At 50.6% G+C, this 19,983-nt stretch overlaps 8 protein-coding genes across 8 annotated transcripts; 5 read left to right on the forward strand and 3 right to left on the reverse strand.

Annotated features, from left to right (window-relative positions):
* Positions 1-154: 154 nt before the first annotated feature.
* On the forward strand, positions 155-1,054 carry sod2 (superoxide dismutase sodB; the record flags this gene model as incomplete). The annotated part of the gene is made up of 4 exons (XM_056898797.1): positions 155-281; positions 375-781; positions 847-914; positions 967-1,054. The coding sequence occupies 4 exons, from the start codon at positions 155-157 to the stop codon at positions 1,052-1,054; spliced, it is 690 nt and encodes a 229-aa protein (XP_056750873.1).
* A 271-nt stretch (positions 1,055-1,325) lies between these two features.
* N7537_007743 (uncharacterized protein) lies at positions 1,326-2,774 on the forward strand (the record flags this gene model as incomplete). Its single annotated transcript, XM_056898798.1, has 1 exon — positions 1,326-2,774. The coding sequence occupies one exon, from the start codon at positions 1,326-1,328 to the stop codon at positions 2,772-2,774; it is 1,449 nt and encodes a 482-aa protein (XP_056750874.1).
* Positions 2,775-3,429: 655 nt separating this feature from the next.
* N7537_007744 (uncharacterized protein) lies at positions 3,430-4,145 on the forward strand (the record flags this gene model as incomplete). Its single annotated transcript, XM_056898799.1, has 4 exons — positions 3,430-3,728; positions 3,781-3,853; positions 3,913-4,023; positions 4,077-4,145. The coding sequence occupies 4 exons, from the start codon at positions 3,430-3,432 to the stop codon at positions 4,143-4,145; spliced, it is 552 nt and encodes a 183-aa protein (XP_056750875.1).
* Positions 4,146-4,735: 590 nt separating this feature from the next.
* N7537_007745 (uncharacterized protein) lies at positions 4,736-7,847 on the reverse strand (the record flags this gene model as incomplete). The annotated part of the gene is made up of 4 exons (XM_056898800.1): positions 4,736-7,105; positions 7,157-7,410; positions 7,480-7,629; positions 7,715-7,847. 4 exons carry the CDS (start codon positions 7,845-7,847, stop codon positions 4,736-4,738), a joined length of 2,907 nt encoding a protein of 968 aa, XP_056750876.1.
* A 1,253-nt stretch (positions 7,848-9,100) lies between these two features.
* psf3 (DNA replication protein PSF3) lies at positions 9,101-9,990 on the reverse strand (the record flags this gene model as incomplete). The annotated part of the gene is made up of 6 exons (XM_056898801.1): positions 9,101-9,168; positions 9,237-9,345; positions 9,413-9,602; positions 9,689-9,747; positions 9,807-9,875; positions 9,949-9,990. 6 exons carry the CDS (start codon positions 9,988-9,990, stop codon positions 9,101-9,103), a joined length of 537 nt encoding a protein of 178 aa, XP_056750877.1.
* A 1,003-nt stretch (positions 9,991-10,993) lies between these two features.
* Positions 10,994-11,710, reverse strand: N7537_007747 (DJ-1/PfpI family protein; the record flags this gene model as incomplete). The annotated part of the gene is made up of 2 exons (XM_056898802.1): positions 10,994-11,649; positions 11,704-11,710. 2 exons carry the CDS (start codon positions 11,708-11,710, stop codon positions 10,994-10,996), a joined length of 663 nt encoding a protein of 220 aa, XP_056750878.1.
* Positions 11,711-13,338: 1,628 nt separating this feature from the next.
* On the forward strand, positions 13,339-15,948 carry N7537_007748 (uncharacterized protein; the record flags this gene model as incomplete). The annotated part of the gene is made up of 1 exon (XM_056898803.1): positions 13,339-15,948. The coding sequence occupies one exon, from the start codon at positions 13,339-13,341 to the stop codon at positions 15,946-15,948; it is 2,610 nt and encodes an 869-aa protein (XP_056750879.1).
* A 572-nt stretch (positions 15,949-16,520) lies between these two features.
* On the forward strand, positions 16,521-19,565 carry N7537_007749 (uncharacterized protein; the record flags this gene model as incomplete). Its single annotated transcript, XM_056898804.1, has 1 exon — positions 16,521-19,565. One exon carries the CDS (start codon positions 16,521-16,523, stop codon positions 19,563-19,565), a length of 3,045 nt encoding a protein of 1,014 aa, XP_056750880.1.
* Between the last annotated feature and the right edge of the window lie 418 nt (positions 19,566-19,983).

Here is a 19,983-nt window from a genome sequence, read left to right on the forward strand (position 1 = left end):
AATATCCGGGCCGACGAAAACAAGATGACGTTAGGAGCGGTTACTTCATAGCTCGGCTGCCACTTTTTTTCCTTTTGAGTTCATTCATCTCTCATAATTGACTCTCTCTTTATTCCTATTCACCGCATATTCATCCTTAATACATACATTCACAATGGCTGCTGCTCTTCTTAACAACTCGGCTCGCGTTGCCCTTCGCTCGGGAGCTTCGGCCACCTCCAAGGCTGGAGCTGCGGGCTTGACCTTCGCCCGCGGCAAGGCCACCCTCCCCGACCTTTCCTGTAAGTTTGGTGTTGCAGTACCTTCTAGAGCTAGAGAAAAGCCATATCTATATATTTGGAGTAAAAAAGAATTAGACTAACCTCTAAAACAAGACGATTATGGCGCTCTTGAGCCCTCCATTTCCGGCAAGATCATGGAGATTCACCACAAGAACCACCACAACACCTATGTGACCAGCTACAACAACACCATTGAGCAGCTGCAGGAGGCTCAGGCTAAGGGCGACATCGCTGCCCAGATCGCTCTCAAGCCCGCTGTCAACTTCCACGGTGGTGGCCACCTCAACCACACTCTCTTCTGGGAGAACCTTGCCCCCAAGAGTGCCGGCGGTGGTGAGCCCCCTTCTGGTGCTCTGGCCAAGGCGATTGACTCCACCTACGGTGGCATCGGCGAGTTCCAGTCCAAGATGAACGCTGCACTGGCTAGCATTCAGGGCAGTGGCTGGGCTTGGCTCGTGAAGGACAAGCAGACCGGACAGATCGGAATTCGCACCTATGCCGTAAGTCATGATTGGAGATTCCTATCTTCGCCTTTGAGATAATCTAGTTACTAACCCCTTACCAGAACCAGGACCCCGTCGTCGGCCAGTTCGAGCCTCTGCTCGGTATTGACGCTTGGGAGCACGCTTACTAGTAAGAATTTCTGTTTTGAGGATATATTGCCTATACTAATTATTTTCTCCAGCCTCCAATACCAGAACCGCAAGGTCGAGTACTTCTCTGCCATCTGGGATGTCATCAACTGGAAGGCGGCTGAGAAGCGCTTTGCTTAAATGACTCTACTTGATTTGTAAATACTGCTCCAATGGCTTGCGCTTAATTACCCCTGTATTGTAGCATGTGTTTTTCAATAGTATCAACTATCTGGTAGTATGGGATCATCGTCTTTAGCTATTTGCTGTTCCTCGAGTATCAACCAATGTGGTAGACCGGGCCGGGCGGACCGCGTAATGCGTAATGCGGAAGATCACCGCAAGCATCCGAAACACAAGACCCTGATATTCTCCATCTGGGCCTCGAACACTTGCATTCATTGGCAACTCCATGATGTCGGCAGAAAGTCCTGGCCAGAAGAATGGCTTCAAGTCATTCCTCTCTAATGCATTGCGTCCTAAGAAATCCCGCCAAACCCTCCGCAAAGGGAGCAGATCGACCACAGACCTGCGGCTGGCCGCGCGCTCCAGTGTCGAAGAAGCCCCTCCAATGCCAGAGCTGGCTCCATTGCATGCGCATAGACTCAAATACAGGGAACTGCACGCGCAAGTGGACTCACAACTTGGTGAGCGAAGGGACTACACAGAAATCATCCATACGCTAGGCGCACTCGACGTCGACGGTCCCAGTGCTGCAAACTACGAGTCCAATGAACATCGACCCCCAGGCGAGGGCGACATAGCAAGTCTTCCACCGAAGCTATGGGCGCAAATAGCAGGATACCTGAATCCCGCCGAGGCAGCAAGCCTAGCAATCACCACCATCACATTATACCGAAGGCTAGGCCCAAGATACCTCATGGCTCTAGACCACCCAGACAACCACACCCACAAAATCAACTTCCTCTCCGGCCTCGACATCTCCCTCCCACACCACCTCCTCTGCTTCCCCTGCGTCCAATACCATAGACGCACACAAGAAGGAACCGAACGCATCCGTCCCAGCCACGTCCTAAACCCGCTCTTCAACTGCCGAAACTCAACAAACACCCTAAAACCCCCACCCCGCCACCGCATAACCCACGGCCGCAATCTCCCCTTCGCCTTCGTGCAATTAGCCATGCGCGCCCACCGCTTCGGTCCCCGCTACGGGCTGGCCCCAGACGTCCTCGGCCGACGCTGGCAGCGCGATAACTGGTCGCACGCATCGCGCTTCCACGTCCACGAAGGGCGGCTCCTAATGCGCGTCACCAGTCAAACGTTCGCGGCGCCGGCTCTCACGCCATCCGCGCAGCGTATGCTGCTGTACTCGCGTGACGACTACTGTCCGTACTTTAGCGTATGCGCGCACTGGCGGGACGGTGAGTTGATGCCGGCGTGTAAGTGTGCGCTGGAGCATATCCCGCGGCCGCGGAGCAATGGCGGGTTGCAGGGCCTTGAGCATCGGGTCAAGGACCGAATTGCGGGACAGGTGTTTGATCCGAATGCGCTGACTACGCTGTGTGGGTTTTGTCGGCCGATGCGGAGGTGTCCTGAATGCCCGACTGAATATTTGATTGAGGTTAAGCTAAGTGAGGATCTGGTGGATCAAAGGTTCAAGCAATCTATTGTTGTTACGCGGTGGAGTGATCTTGGAGATGGGACTACACCTGGTGGGATTGAGTGGGAGGCGATTAATGGGAAGAGGGATGATTATGATTCTTTTGCGCACTATGCTAAACGTGGAATTGCAAGTATCTTCGAGGCGGCTTTTACGGCGGATACGCTTCCTGGCCAACGGGTTGTTTCGCTGAATCCGAAGAAAAAGACGCTTGGGGAGGAGGGGAATCGGTGGTATTAGGATATAGAGGGCTTTTCTTTTTTTCCTTTTTGGATGCTTTGACCGCATACCATATCTCTTTGGGGTGTTTAGGGTGTTTTGGGAACCGAAAAGGCCTGGAGTTGGGAACAAAATTGACCGGATGATTTGGAGCTTGGAGTCTGAATTTGATATTGATATTGATATTGATATTTTGCATTCCAGTGGTATTACGCCTCTGCTTTTGTCTGTAGCATATCAAGAACCAACGTACCCTAGACGTCCAAACTGACCTTCCCTAAGCTCCCTCTTGCACAAGACGTGCTCCATTGAGAAGACCTAGGTATTGTTCCCGTATTAGGTCACAACTGGACATTGAATGACACGACACGTCAATTGACACCTGCTGCCTGCCTGATCGGGAGTGCGATATATTCTCTCTTCTGTCTCTTTCTCTGTTTCTTCCTCTGCTTCTTCCTCTGTCTCTGTCTCTGTCTCTGTCTCTTCCTCTATTTCTTCCTCTATTTCTTCCCCTGTCTCTTCCTCTGTCTCTTTCTCTCTTTCTTACTCTGTCTCTTCCACTATCTCTTCCCCTGTCTCCTTCCCTGTCTTTTCCTCTGTCTTTTTCTATTTTACTTTCTCTTCTTTCATCACACTCACCCAAGTTACTCAAGTCGCATCAGCGATATCCACCACGATGTCTGCTTTCCAAGGCTTCGGCAACTTCGACCCGAACATGGACCCAAACATCAACTCAAACATCGACCCAAACATTGGCCCAAACATCGACCCTAGCCTCAACACTGGCTTCAACCCTGGTCTCAATGCTGACCTCAACCCCAACCCTGCCCTCAACCCCAGCTCCAACCCTGGCCCCAACTCTGGTCCTGATTCTAGCACTGGCGCTAATACTGGTACTACTAGCACTGCCACTGACTCCACGCCTCAGGGCAGTTACTGGAGACCATCTGGCGGCTACCAGCCCCAGTACTTCGCGTAAGTTTCTACCATGTTCTCCATTGATCCTACCTAGCTGACAGATTATCAGAGACCCGAACAAGCTCCTGTGCAGCTGCCCAAACCACCTCCAGGGGTGGTGGCCTGTCCACTATGCCGAGCTGGTGCGTATCCAAAACCAATATCCTTCTCAGTTTGCCATTGACACTAACATCCTTTCTAGATAATCGCCCCCTGCGCCTACAGATGCCCCTACTGCGACGAGTTCAACAAAGTCGGGAGGGACAGACTGATGGCATCGAACCTCCGCCGTCACATCACCAAGACGCACATTGTAAGATATGATTCTGAGATCCTTCTCATTGATGCATTACTAATATCTACTAGGAAGGGAACCCTGGCCGGTACGGCACCCTTGTCGTCGCGCCTGGAGGGGGGAAAGCGAGAGGTCAGTAAGCTGCCTGACGAGGGATTGAGATGGTTCACCTGTTAAGTGACCCATATCCACAGCAGTGAGAAGAAACGTCGGCGGCGCATGCCGCGAGAGTCGAAGTCCCGGGGTCGGTGAGGACCCCTCAAGACAGAACATGCGGCGTGATGGAGGACAGGTTTGTGTGCCCATTACATTTCTATCAACTAGGTAGTTGCTCACAATGCCTAGATGCATACATTAAGATCCTCTCACATCGTAATTACTTCTGGTACAATCCTTACTTTCGTAAGACAGTAGCATATTGGACGATGTAACATCTTTCAGGTTAACCGTAACCCTGCCTGCAGGATCGACATCAAAATTGACAAAATTGCAGAAGCCTAGAGCCGTCATTCGCATACATCAATAAAGGAAACATAACAGATGAAATGAAAAGAGGTCATAATAAGCCAATGGGTTCAAAGTGCCTTTGGCAAGTGAACAGTAAGAGCAAAAAAAGAACGTAGTCACGCTACTGTGTATACAGGGCTGGGTATCATATAGTACAAAATGGGGAAGAAGTAAGAGAATACAGAGAGGATAGTGAGGCGGTAATGACTGCTTCTAGAGCGGCTCAACCCCGGCGAGCACGACGACCCATATACCGAGGTCGTCTCGCATAATCATCAGCATGAATAGCCATCTCAGAGTGAGGTCTCACATGGGCCTCCATGGAGTCCGGCGTCTCAGCACGGGGGATTCCAAGGCCATGGATAGTTTCGTGGGCTAGACGCGAGGGAGCGCGGTTCTCTTTCTGCGTAGAGTCACCAGACTTCTCCGTCTCGGGAACAGTCACGGAATCAGAGCGTTTACTCTTCATCCAGCCAAAGATACCCAGCGAGCTGCGTCGCTTGTGTTCCACCTCATGGCCATGCGATGTAGAGGGGCGTCCTGAAACTGTTGCTGAACCGGATTGGTCGGCAAGTGTTGACATTGTCAACGATTGAGCAAGCCCTCGTGGTCTGAGGGCCGAGAGAGACTCTTCATTGTGGATTGGCGGGTTGGAGGGGTAGAGGGCGGTTGGGGCGGTGATTACTTGGGACATGGGTCTCCGGGAGGCGCCGGCCATTGTCCTCGTTTTGGGGATCACCGGAGATGGGGCGCCGTCATCGTCATCTTCAAAGTCATTTGGAATTGGGGAGCCTTGTAGTCGACGGGGGTTGTTGTTTGAGCGGTTGAAGAATGGGGGTATGAAGCTGAGACGTCGACGGGGTTCAGGGCTAGCTTCAGGTTTGAGTTGTGACTGTGCGATGTCGAGGGGTTGTTCCAGGATGTCCAGAGTGTTCATGTCAAGAGTTGGGATACCAGGGACCTCATGTTCGCTTGGATCCGAAGCGATGCTACTGTCGTCGTGGAATGTAGCAGGACTGCCGGCAGTGTGTGGTGACAGCTCGGTCTGTTGAATCTCGTGGCGGGTGTCACGCGGCTTGGGCTTGCGAGACCGTGGACTCTGCTTTGCAGCGGCAACCCAGTCTTGAGGTGTAAGTGGTGAAGAGTCGCGGTCACGAGTATGCGGCTCCGGGGTCATAGCCTTGATTGGGCTTCGGACACGTTTAATTGTTGGGGTTGATGCTGCGTTGGCATTTTCGTGGCACTGATCTTCAAAGGTCTCAATGACAGGGTTGTCGGGGCTTCCGGGCCCAAGAAGCGCGCTGGCTTTAGAGGAAACAGTATTGAAGGAGGGTAAGATGGTGCGCGACTCTTCGGCTGTGAGTCCTAGACGAGGAGAATCACCGTAGTTGGTTTGCATGCTGTCGTCAACCTCACTGCCATTGAAGCTGTAGTGGCTGGCCATCTCTTCCGCAGACCGTGGGCGATTGACTCGCCTGCCAGGGAAAAACAAATCCAGCTCAGTTTGTGGACTCTTTCGGGTTCTAATGCTCCCGTTCGAACCATTCGACCCATGCGATCGGTTTGCACCGGTAGCACGCGCTGTACTCATAGTGTCAGGAGTGGGAGGAAGCCTGACGCCCCCGAAAAGAGACGCATCCAGTCGCCCGCGTCCACGCGGCTTGGGAGCATACAAGTCTGTTGTAAAATTGGGGATGCTAGCCTTGGTAGCATCAGATGATGCTCGGTTCCTGCGTCGCGTGATTATAGTCTGGTTCACATCTTCTCGAGACTGAATCCACCGATCAATCTGGTCTTCTTTGCTTTCTTCCCGCCGGTTCGGGGGGACATAGCTATCCAAGCTGCCTGCGGCCGACAACGATCTCCGCACAGGGATCTCGAGCTGATCAAATTCTTGCCACCTCGTAGGCGTATCCAACGGGTTCAGCTCACTGCATTCACTCAGGACGCTCAGTCTGGGTGACTCAGGCTCCATCATCTCGGTAGTCGTGTGGAAGCTCTCTGATTTCGAAAGCTCAGTCCTTGCAGAGCGCGACTGGGTTTCTTCTTCAGGGGCATAAAGGCTTCGCAAAGTAGCAGTACTTTTGTTATCCGCGCGTAGGAAGGAGGGCGCTTTCGAGAGCTTGCGTAGCTCAGAGGATGTCTGGCGCTGAGCTACGCTCAAGATACTTGAATTTCGCTTGGAGGAGGTTCTCTCCGGGATGTCGATCCTAGCGCAGGATTTTGACGCAAAGGCCTCGGAGCCATCGGCGGTCATAGGGCGTGACATGGACAGCCTGGATCCTCGGCCGCCATTCTCCAGCATATCGATTTTTGATTCCAACTGGCAGATGAGCTCGACAGCTTCGGTAACAGCCAGGTCTCGCTTGTCAAGGTCCATGCGGAGTTGCTCGTTGGATTCACGGAGGGTCTGGTTGTCTTTTTCGGCGGTTCGAAGCTCCTCCACTTCTGCTACCAAATCCTCCATGTGCGCTAGTTGTTCTTCCATCTCTGCCATACGTTCCAGCTTCTTTTCATACACAGCCATCTGTTGTGTGCGGTGGAAAACCTCGAGCTTCAAATCGAAGTTGAGCCTGTTCATTTTCGAGACATACTTCAAACGAGTCAGCTAGTGCACAAGGGGTTCTTGTACTCCTGAACTTACTTGGTCCATTTCCCGCATGCCCATCTCTTTCGGTTTTCTTTGGCCAGCAGAGAAGACGTCATTCACCCTACGTGCTTTTTCGGACGCAGTATCCTCCTGCGTTCGAGTGGTCTCGGGAGTTTGAGGCGCATTTTCTTTGTAATCCTCTGATATGGTTCCTCGGGAGCTTCGGTGTGCCCGTTCTTCTTTCAGTAAATCCTGCAGGAGAGCTGAGGCAGGGTTGACTAGGGTAGGGGTGCCAGGTTCGGGAGTTTCTGATGCACAAATAATCAGTCACTTCCGCTCTAGAGCTATCCAATGTTGCTACCAATCGGAAGACATACCAGATGAGCGGATTGGTGTCCTTGTGCCCTGATGGGTAGGTGACTGGTCTCTCAACCACGAGACCTCTGCGTTCATTCGAGGTGGAGTAAACATATTGGTTCGGCCCTTGACGCGGGAAAGTGATGGGTGCTGAGGACGCCCTGGCAAGTCTTGAAGAAGGAATGTCAGCTTTAATTAATTAACCCTAGGTTTTAGAACTCAATTCAGGCAGGTGCAGGTTCCAAAATCACGTACTGGAAGGGTGGTCTTTAGAGGAAACGCTGCGTTTGGGAGCAGTCCGGGGATGATATACGGAGTGCGAAGGAGCAGGCTGACCAGCAGCCGAGCTCCTTCTTTGAGATTTCTCATCCATAATGGCAGCCGGCATAATGTTTACCGAATGCGCATAATTAACGTGCCGTAAGAAGCCCCCCGTTTCCCTGTTTGGACGTAGCACTGCAGCGTTCTGGTCAATCAGTGGACACCACGGTAACAATTTCCTGCACAATCCACCAGCCGCATCGGAGGATTATCTGATGGATCCCGGTAGATCGATGTCAATTGGATAGGCGGTTGAATGGCGGTGGGTAAAACGCAGGCCCGATGCGAGGGATGCAGATGAGTTGCAGGTGGGGAGCAATCAGAGGCCGGTTGGGTCGAACCTGTGGAGTGCAAGGTTGGTTTGGCAGAGTCAATAGACCCGAATCAAGGCATAGAGGGGGTCTCCCAGTTCCAAACCCAAGAGTCAAGGGAGGAAACGGCGGGACTGGGAGTCAAACGAAGCGAGGGTGATGTCGCAAACGAATTGTGATGAGTCGATCTCCAAAGAAGAAAAAAGGGTTGCAGTCCCAGGCCCCACTTATGTAGTTATTTGTTTTGGTGAAGTAGGGACCGTTGTCATGAAAAGTAAGGAATGGAAGAATCGAAGAATGGAAGAAACATTACAGAGTACTCCCGTAGAAAAATAGTTGAACTTCAAACACGCCTTCACTTTTCTGTTTTTTCCAGCCCCCTCGAGGCTAGATTCAATAGGCTCCTTAGCACGACGATCAATTCACATTCGCTATCAACTAACATCACATTCACACCAATCGGATCGCGCCCGTGGGACAGTCTCACATTGGCCCTTACGCGGGGTTTCTCCTGTTGACTTCACTGTTACAGAATTGTTTGATGGAAGTACTTACGGGGCACTCCGTAATATAATGAGAAACGAATCCATCTCTATAAACTATCTCAATTCGATTAATTTTATACCTATCAATCGAAGAGAGAAAATAAAAATACAAAAGATGTGTATGGAAATGCCTATACAAATGGGTTGATATATCAACATTCCATTTCCATGGATCCAGATCTCATGTCTCCACATGGGTATATCCGTGAGTATTTGGACCTCACCTGTCAAATTTAATATAACACTATATATCAGATTCTTCCTCTAAACTGTAGACTTCAATAGCCTTGAAATACTCGTATAGTACGGAGTACGAGAACGAAATAAAGACCAAGCCAAATCCCGTTCTACCTCACACGCAGCCTATCGGATCGAAGAATCATATTGTCGCATAAAATGTATCATAACCTCCATGAGCGAGCGCAGCTCAGAACCCACGAGAAATGCCTCGTCACAAAGAACTATTACTTACGTTTCGCCTCTCCCGACCAGATTCGCATGTCCTTAGCCCGATCATGAGCAGCGCGGAACACTATCGACCCATATCTGTTAGTAACCTCATTCCTCCACCCACATATCCAGGGGACAGTTATAACCTACATTGTCGCTCAGTCTCATCTAGTCCACGAAGGAAATCAACCCCACCACCGACCGCACCACGCGAGTTGTGAGCATGATCAGCGATCTCTGCCGCTCGTTTCTTAAATGCCTGGCAGGTCGTTAGTCCCAGCCCGGCCAATGCGCGGTCTTCACCAGCGAACGTCACAGCCACCTACATCTCCGAGAACATCGACCATCTCTTCTTCCTCGAAAAGTTCGAGTATCCGCTCGCTTAGGTTGTAAAAATGCGGTGCTAAAGCGCGCAGGTCAAGCGTGCGGGGATCTGCCTTCAGTGCATTCATCACTCGCTCTGAAAGTGCTTCTGGCATGTCGAGCGTGACTAGACGGGACGTTCCTAGACGTGCTCTGTAACAAACACATATAGCGCGTTAGGACAAATGACAAACCCCACGCCTAGTCTTCTGGGTAGACTGTACTGGGTGGGACCTTACCCGATCGAGAGCATTTCGCCTAGCCATAGTGGAAGATCGATGCGGGTTCCGGCTTTTATCTGTGCATGGGTCAGTAGGCTGCGCAGCCGGGCATTTAAAAAAAAGAGCATTTACTCACATCTTCGCCCGCATTGCCCTCTAGAATGCCGAGTCCAGGTACTTCGAGCTCAAATGTACACGGCAGTTTCTGGATCCAAGATGTTAGCAATTGTTCATTATTGCGGATTTGTAGTTAGGACATGTGGTTGTAACTAACTCACCTGGGCATCTGTCAAGATGGAGTCAATATCATAGTAAGACATGCTGACACGTCGAAATATTCATGTTCTGTTGATCGCAAAGTTGTGAAATTGAGGCGCGTCGATAACGGCGCGCGATCACGTGCTACCCGCGAAATGGGAAATTGGTGGAGAATCCGATGACATCTACCACAACTGCCAGGGCTTTAGTTATCCCCATCTCGTTTTCTATCTTTGCATGGCTGTGAGAAACAGACATTGGACTGGCAGGTTGAGAAAATAACTTAATTGCCCAGGTGGGTAATCTGGAACTTTGGAGTCCTCACCAGATATACTTGATACTTTGCGACTAAACCTGGTATTAAGCAAACCACTTTTGTTTCTAACATTCTCAGAAGGATCGAGAAAAGCCTCTATAAGGCCAAAGGAATCAATTCAATATTGCGTGTCGGACCCGAGCTCGGAATTCCAGGCTTAGTCACTAACCTCAAGCAAGCATGGGATATCACATATTACCCTAGGTGGCACTGCACACATGCAGCATGCACGCCACAGTGTTTCGGCGTGATAAATTTATTTGAACATACCCTTGTCGCTAGGTTCATCAATAGAAATTGACTTAGCGGCGTCATCAAAATTAACCTATTCGGAACGCTTAATTTCTTGGACCCCGACTAGTTTCAGTATACCTATCTCCAAGCATTCTTTTGATTATAATAGACTCCCATTCCTGGAGTTGAGGTTGTAACATTAGATAATGTAGCCTAGACTCGTCCACTGAAGGATAATAGAACTTCATTAGATCGGATTTGGTGGTTTCCCGTACAAGATAGCTTTGGATTATTCTGCTTTTCTAGAAGAATAATGGCAAAAGAGATAAGACGATGAGTTGAGCATGCAGATGGCCTACAAGTAGTTTTCTCACTTCGAGCCATTGAGACAAGTCAGCCTTATATAAATTGTTACAATAGTCTAGATTTCCTTTCCTAATAAATTTCCGAACAGAGTGAAGACCCTCCAGATATAAATATAAAATGTGAAAACAGGCACTAACATAGTTCCTAGCTCAAAGTCCACGAAGTTCAGCAAACGGATCGTGATTAGGGTCCTCATGTCGAGTATATTCCATGCTATCCGATATATCCGTCGCCACCTTGCTCCCATAGACCTCTCCAATCCAAGCAAGGGTAACATCAATGCCCGCACTAACCCCAGAAGAAGACCAAACATTACCATCAACGACCCATCTCGCGCGAGGAACCCAGTCGACATTCACCCCCAGACCCGTAATCTCAGCCCATGCCATCTTATTCGTCGTGGCTCGTTTCCCATCCAGAACCCCAGCTCGCGCTGCAAGCCCCGCACCAGTACACACCGTAATAAGATAGTCTAGCTGGGGATATATGTTTTGGATGTACGAGATTGCTTCTTCGATTACTGGGCTCGATCCGCGCGTGCCCAAGCCGCCAGGGACGAAAAGCAGATCCAGAGACGGTGCTGTTGCAAAGGTGTGGGTTGGCACCACGCTTTGACCTATGGCATTGGCTGATGACGGTGATTTCGTTGTTACTGGCTCTAAACTTGAGGATATAAGTGCCAACGTTACACTGTGGCACCAAGAGAGGACGTTGATGCAGTCAACTGGACCGAATACATCCAGGGCTTGGAATCCTGGGAATAGTACTACGCCCACGCGGAGAGGGGTAGGTTTGCCTTGAGGTTCTGGATACCCAATGTGTTAATATGTGGAATATATCCTGAAAGTGAAGGTCATACTGGACATATCATTTGCGGTTTTGCTGCCGTTAGGAATGATGTATAATACTTCTCTCTATCGTTAGATAAGTAGTTTCTGCTATCAAGGTTTGTTGAATTGAAACGGGTGATTTGGTCTTTATGTATAGGGCCAATTGTTGGAATGACCTGGCCACAGCCTTGCGTCGGTTTTGAGCAGATTAGCACGTAAGCTGGAATAGTTCCTTTTTTTGTTTGTTTTTTTTTGGAGAGAAGAAATCCGTGAAAGTTGACATTGAATAACAAAGAAAACATACGAAGTGTCTGAATGGGGAAAAAAAAAGTGCTTGGTTGTGGCGGCAAGTCAAAATAACCTTAATTTTCTGAACGGTGATCGCCTTAATCATAACTAGACCGCCGTGGAAAGCTTCCGAGCTCTGAGCTACGAGTCGAAAATTAGGTAGAATAGACGGGGAGTATATATACCTGCTTGTGCTTGTAGTCGACTAATGGGAAAAGCACCAGACATCGCCCTAAAGCCTACCTAGATCCTGACCACCCAAGCTAGCCATTTCTTCCTGCCGCCGGCAGGGTATCTCCCCAAGTTTTAGGACAAATGAGTAGACCTGTTTGCTACGATCTCGGGCATGATCCTAGGGATATAACTAGACTCTTTGATACTGGAATCTGAGGTGTTCGGGCATGATTTTTAGGAAAAGAATAGGAACTCTGTGCCGGCGATGATTTGAAATATGGGGTCCCAAAATATGTTCATCGGGCTGAATTATTTCAAGAAGATTGGGCTGACGGCAGCACCGCAGTGGATTGCTCCTCTGTCCCAAAGAGACAGAAGTGTGAGATGAGGTTTATGCAAGGTCATTGTGTTTGCTATCGACTACCTACATAAGTCAGGTCACGCGACCATCTCGAGTCTCGAGCACCTGGACCATGCGGGCAATCCATGTATTTTTATTAGTCAGATCCCAGTGAGGCCCCGGGGTAAAGCAACCCAATGGAAAAACAGTTGAGACCGCGATATGTGTTGATGGCCTGATTGGTCCGGGGTTGTCAAGTACTTGAGCCTAGACGCAAAGACCTTGGGATGGCCTATTTTGGGTTGCCTTTTTATGCGTGTTACCTGGAACCCTGCAGGAAGGCAACGAGAGAATAAATATGGAAGTGCTGCTAATATAGTTATTCTTTAAGGGGTTGACTAAGATCTCAACTTCATGAGACAGAGTAGTCCCTGATATACAACATAGATATGGAAAAACATGCCAAGACCTCTAGAACGGAGTGGAGAGCCAAAATCAGTCTGGGGGCCGTGCAGAACGTGTTGACTGGTCTAAGACATGTCGCAAAGGCCCCCGAAATGGTTTGGTGGCTTTAATTCCTTGTTTTGGAGAGATTTAGGAGGAAATTACATCGATATAATTAGCATTGGGAATTATCATTAGGTATTGGCATTCCAGGGCCAAATTACTGTACAACGGCAAACTTCCAAAATTAGCCGCTATTCCCCCCCCCCAACTTCCCTTTTTTTTTTTTCTTTCTCATCCAGTCTGGCTTGATTTCTTTGTCTGGTATCTTTGTTATCTCGAGTTCCTTTGATCCTGAAAACCCACTCTATCGATTTGAACTAGTCTGAATGGATAGTCGGTGACTAAGACCTATATTATGGCGTACAACGCCGTCGCTCAAGTCGACCACGAAGTGGCTTCTGTTTCTTCCGCTTCTGCATCACGCAGCCCTTCGCCCGCTCACGGACATGCATTTGAGCAGCTGCCGCTTGATACCGATCACATAGGGGGAGGAAACCATCTAGAAACCGCCAAAACCGAGGACACCTCCAGTTTCGGCCAGTTAGGTTCGATGATCCGCTCCATGACTTCTACTAGCTACAATGTGGTGGAGGACGATGACTATGACGTCGATCCCTCTCCCGAAGAGCGATCCAACAGCCTCCACATCCCACCACTCAATACGTCTGTCGAGCGCAATTCTTCTCCCGAGACCCCCATCCACAGCGCATGCAGCGAGGTTCCCGTACCTCTCAGCCACCCTACCCCGGATTTGCAGTCGATACAAGGAGCATACAAAGGAAATGTAACGCGATTGGAAGAAAGCGCGGAGCAGCTGAGCTCGTGTTCCGCAGACATTGAGAGCGAGATCCGTCGTATTGACCAGGAGCAAAAGCGACGCTCCGTCAGTTCCGCGTCTAATTCGGTCATTCATCGAAATGGTGCTTTCTCCCCAGCAGCGACAATTTCCTCCGCCCATGGATCGAATATGTCCCCTGCACGTCAGCGCTCTGTATCAGGGGTGCGTCTGGCTCAGCTCTCGGAGCCTGCGCATGACGAACATGAGCATGAAGTGGATGAATTTCCCGCGCTTCCTCATCTACCAGCACCACAACCCCTTTTCAATACCAAGAGCGATTACTATTACGACCAATATGTTCCGCAGGGAGTTCCCGTCGAGGCAGAGTTGGAGCGCCGGGCGTCGGTCACATCGAACGATACCTACCAGCAAGCGCGGACACTGTTCACCGACTTTGATGGCGTTCATTTCGCACCCTTGGAACCGGGTCGCCAGGTTTCTTTGGAGCAGCCGCCGCTTGCCCGCAAGGCGGAACATTACAAACGACCGCAAGCAGGAGAGAATATGGTGTTTTATCCCGCCCCTGTCCCACGCATGTTGAATCTGCCCCCAAAATTGTCGCGCAAGGCGAATATTGATCGGGATAAGCGCCGTACACAGATTGCAGGTGCCATCGCTGCTGGGGATAGAAAGTCAACAGCTGTGCCACCTGATGCCGACAAAAAGGACCCACGCGATGGCCATAACGACAAACGAAAATCGACAGTGCCACCACATCTCCGTGCGAGTGTGTTTTTTGACCAGCCGAGTACATCACTCCAGGTTGCGGTTAAGCAAGACTCTGCGGTTGCTACTCTGGAGAGCATTTTGGACGCCTCGGCGAATGCGCCTGTTTCAGCTTTCACTGATCATCCGTATGCTGGTCATGCCGGCGCGATCATCTACAATAAATCAAAACGCAAGACCCTGGCAAAAGATCTGACAGGGGGAAAGACAGATCGTCTCTCGCGAGCCACGATTGGCCAGCCTTATAACGCCAATAATGTAGACGAGCATGGGGACCCTGTTACTTCGCGACATGGATCGGAAGCTGGGAATGCCCCCGATAGAGATCATGATGGGCACGGCCATGAGCGTGGGTCGAAAGGCACTGATACCGAAAGTGATGAGCAATCTGAAGACGAAGAGGACGAGGAAGAGGAAGAAGGGGGGTTAGATTATGTTGGTCTACCAAACACGCTCATCGCCGAATTGGAGTTGCGGAAACATGAGTTGAAACACCGGCGGCGGACGGCTGTGCCTGTGCCTTTCCATGGTATGAAGACCACTTTGTTAGAAATGGACGAGCTGGCCCAAAAGCAAAGTGATAATCGCCGGCAGCGCCCCGTCGCTTTAGCCTGGGAAGGGCGGGACGAAGACGATGACGTTCCACTGGCTATGTTGTACCCCGAAAAAGCCAATGCCGAAAATGACGATCGACCTTTAGGGTTGTTGGCGAAGCGGCAACAAGAAGAAAATGAGCCTCTGAGCTCACGCCGTGCCAGGCTGCGCGGCGAACCAATCCCGCAGGCGGAGCAACGTCCTGTTACAGTGTATGCACCAGGGCCCCCGGCGCATGTTCCTGAGCCAGCCGCCCAGAGTGAGGATGAGACAGAGATAGAGACACTCGCCGAGCGACTCCAACGGCTAAAGGGACATAACCGCTCGGAGAGCAAGTTCGCCAGCGACTTGATGGCCGAAATCGACACCCGGGCTGGAATTGCGCCCAAAGAAGCCCAAGAAGTGCCCGTCCCCAACGAGGAAGAGACACTCGCACAACGACGCAGTCGCCTTCAGAAAGAGGCTGCTGTCCAACCTGCGCCCGCAAAGAACCCGCGAATGCGTCGGAGCATGGCCGCGCTTACACTGGCTCGTCCTCCCCAGCTTAATCGCCAGTCGTCGCATGATGTTTTCAATCAGCGGCCCGTCACTATATCCCAGTATGGGAACCGCATGTCCATGCAACAATTCCCGCCACAGATGGGATACCCGACACCTGCAGGATACCCGATGGCACAGCAGTATGGGTATCTTATGAACCCTGCGATGATGGGCATGAATGGCCATGGGTATACTTCAAACATGGCACAGCACCCCGCCCCAGTCAAAACTGACGTGATCGACCGCTGGAGGCAAAGCATTCGTTGACAGCGTCTATTAATTTTTGCTTTATGTTTTTTCTGTTAGCATAGCATATGGTTTGAGCGTGTCATTCTTTGATTTGTTTTTCTCGAAGGGTATCTATGTAGCATATTAGCATAGCTGTACGATGTATAGAATAATTAGCGCATGCATTTCTGGGGATTTCAACCCATTCGAGCGAAGAGCCAAGACAAAGAAGTAGGGGCAAGAATGTGACGCGATATTGGATTTAGGTCCAGACACTACATCAGGCAAGATGGGTGTAACCTAACTTTTAGCCGCGCGTTACTTTGATATTTTCTCTTTTATATAAATAGACATGAAAATCGATATCTTTGCAAATTTACAGCGGATCACCTCTATTTTTCGGTCAAATCGAGTTTAGTAGGTTTACAAAAGTTCGAGGCTTAAGAGTCTTGGAAGTCGGCGGGTGGGTTTTGCATTCCCCACGGTCCAGTTGTCTGTATATGACGACGTCTTTGTTCAACACCCTCATGTGGTTGATAACTGCAATGGACTATTACGCCCCTTCTTAATACTTGCGACTCAATCTGGCGCTGTGAGGGCCTCAAATAACCATGCCGCCCTCTACTGTCTTCTCGTACTGGCGCCGAGACCATCGACGTTCGTCCGTGTCGCCTGCTTCGATCCCCGCGCCCTCACCTGTCAAAGGGGCGAATGGAAGCCCGATCAGAAGCCCTCCCCAGATCCCGGAGATTCCGGATACACCGACCCTTACCACTACCTTCGACGGCAACCCCTCACCCGATGGCCGCCCCTCGAACGACTTGCCGCTGGACATCGATACTTCCAAGCTCAACATCAGCTCATCGGTCGCGCCGCTATCCTCCTCGATTACTCTTGCTGTCCCATCACCGGCAGTCGAAAATGAAAGCCGTCCTCATTCCAGTCCTGGCGACTGCGGGGAAGAACAGTTTACATCCCAGTTGAATATTTCTCAACTGTCTGTGACGGCTCTACGGTCTGACCAAGGGGACGGAGAGTCGAACTCCAAATCAAGCTCGCCTTTTCGACGTTCGTTTGGCAAGCAGAAACGATCGCCAACTGCGGCAACGGGCTCTGGTCATTTCCGGTTCAGAAGCTCACCCGATGATTCCCCCGCGGATAAACAAACAATGCCACAAAAGGATTTCAAGATGGATGGTAGCACAACTGTCCGGCGCACCGGAGATCGTGATGTGTCCGTAGAGCAGACACATCACAAGTCGGGCAAGGCGATGTTCCATCTCTTAAATCCGATGTCTCTTCTTGCGCGCAGGCGCTCCTCGCAGTTGGTTAGCTCCCGGGCAGAAGATGTCAAAATCAAAAACCGGAATGTTCCTGCTATGCCAGATGATTATGATCCCAGAATCCGTGGAAAGATTGTTCACGACTTCTCGGCGCCCCGGCCACGCCGCAATCTTTCGTCCGCCCAGCAGGATACAGTTGTGAATAGGCAGGATACCTCACCACCACAAATACCTACTCAACCGCGTGGGGCCCACTGGAATGACCAGGCAAAACGGCACAGTGATCATTCGCCTGTTTTCAAGGAACATTTTGAAGACCAGAATGTTCTACAGGTGGAAAATAAGGGTTACCTTCAGTCTTCGCTTTTAACAGGCCAATCACAGCCTGGTTATGACAGCTCATTGCCGGTCTTTGCGCGGAACTTGCCTTCTCATCTACCAGAAAGAAATGTAGATGCTCCGGAGCAACTTGAGCCAGAGACCGAGGAACAACTTCCCCCGAGCCCACCCAAAGCGATCTCCCATGCTCATCCTCAGCACCCTCAAGACCAAGATACTATCCCTAATGTACCCTTCAATCCCTCGGCCTTGCCGAGACACCTCAAGAGCAATGCCTCTCGATTTAGCTTCGATATGAGCGGAGTAGAATCATCTACACAAGAGAGAATGCTAGAAGAGAAGCATAAGGCCAAGGAAGCTTCTCGCAGAATGGAGGATGGATACTTTGATGACTTTGACGAGGACTTCGATGATGACATGATGGACGACCTGGATGGTCTGGAGGAAAGGATTCCCGGCGTTAATGCCGATGCCGATGATGACGAATACGATGATTTCTCACTTTCGCGAAACATCAATGTGGCCAAGAGCTGGGCTACCCCGGGATTGTCACCTGTCGTTGCTAGCCCGGTTACTGCTGCACCGCCAGGACCCACAAACACCTCTCACTCTACCTCTCATCTCTCCGATACCACGCAACTAGAAGATGGCCCCAATCAACAATTGCCAGGGGAACAACCGTCCCTAGTTGCCCAAACTGATGCGCCGTTCACCGTTCCCCAGGTTCCGATTGCGAAACAAGCAGCCCCAGTTATCGATGATGACGATGATCTCTATTTTGATGATGGTGATTTCGGAGATCTCGATGCCGACAATCAAGACGGTGGATTTGATGAATCTATATTCGATGATGTAAACAGTCATTTATACGAACGGAAACCGGTGGGTGCCCCTGCGGCACCTTTACCAACGGACACTGCTGCTCAGGGTGAGGATGACTCTTCGGAAGGGAACGAAAGCCCCGTGACAGAAAAAGGAGTCCAAGGACTGCAGCACATGTCTAGTGTTGCTAGTGACTATCGGGTCACAGGATCGGTCAAGCGTGGTCCCCTCGGCGAGCCAATACCAAATATGGGCCCTGTCCGTGCCCATGGTGGTGGTGTGCTCACAGAGCAAAATCTAGATATTTTGCACAATGCTCTAGCGTTCGCAGCCAACGAAGTATCATATAGTGCGCGGTTTGAGCGCAAGTTCAGCACGAGCGAAGCATCCCAGGGGCAAGATAGCGCAGCTCAAACATCACAGACAATAGAGTCGCAACCAGGTCTGGTTTCTGATGACAGCCGAATCAGCCAAGCTGCAGATGCCATGGCCTTCGAAGACGTCTTCGATGACCAAGTCTACGACGATCACTTCTACGATGACAACGATGATTCGTATTTCGACGACGCAATCGTTGCTGCTGCTAACGCCGAAGCTCTTGAGAACGATGACGATGGCTTCTACGGCCAAGAGTTCGGCTTCTACGCACAAGCAGATGGCAACGGCGCCTCTGAGCTAACCAACGGTGGATACTTTGGTCCGCGACGGGTCGAAGGCATCACACGGAACCACAGCAGTCGCGGCAAATTCCAGGAGCCCAGCTTGACTCCTATCACCGAACGAAGTGAATGGAGCACACGTAACTCTATGATCTCGGTGAAGGCCCACGGCGGTACACATCCAAATTCAGCTCTTGCGAGCCCTGGGCTGGCGCAGCTGGTGGACATGGGTAATCTCGACGATGAAATGTCGCTGAGCGCACTCATGAAGCTACGCCGGGGGGCCTGGGGTGGGAGCAATGGTAGCCTGCGCAGCAGTGCAGGTAGTCCACCGCCACATACGCTCTCGCCCTCTCACCGTGCAAGCTTGAATGGTGCCGAAGCAAGCCCAACAGTCTCTGAAGCGAGGCCGTTCAGTCCCGATGAGGCGGCCTCAAATGCTGTCAGTAATTTGCAAGACGACAGTCACCCGCGTACTGCTTCGCCCTTGTTGGGGCGACCAGATTCTGAAGAAATTCCCACCAGCGGACCTCAGCGACTTAATGTCTTGTAATATGGTGCCTGATTTCCCGCGTTTGGATATAATGATTTATTATTTCTCTGCATATTGAATATGCTTTTTTGTGCGTTGACTTCGCATCGGAACGATTTCATGAATTTAGCAAATGTTTTATAGTTAGTTAACTAGTTTAGATGTTAATATTAATACAGATCTTACTCTGAAGGAAAACATTAAATTTAGATCAAACCAGATCTCATCAAAAGAAACGAAAAGACTTGGCAGTGAGAGATCTATGATTAATAGTAATCCATTTTAGTCCCATTGGGCCGAAAACTCCCGCAGGAGGGCCGAATGCTTTAGCCGGACTACAGAGAGAACAGGCTTGTTCGGGCGCCTCCCGAGGTCCTTCACTACGACGGTGGCGCATACCCCCCGGGCATCGGCTGTAAGTCGGGCTGAGTCAGCGCAC

This window comes from Penicillium hordei (assembly GCF_028827395.1).
Source record: "Penicillium hordei strain IBT 12815 chromosome Unknown utg000004l_segment0_segment0, whole genome shotgun sequence".
In the NCBI taxonomy this organism is placed as follows: domain Eukaryota; kingdom Fungi; phylum Ascomycota; class Eurotiomycetes; order Eurotiales; family Aspergillaceae; genus Penicillium; species Penicillium hordei.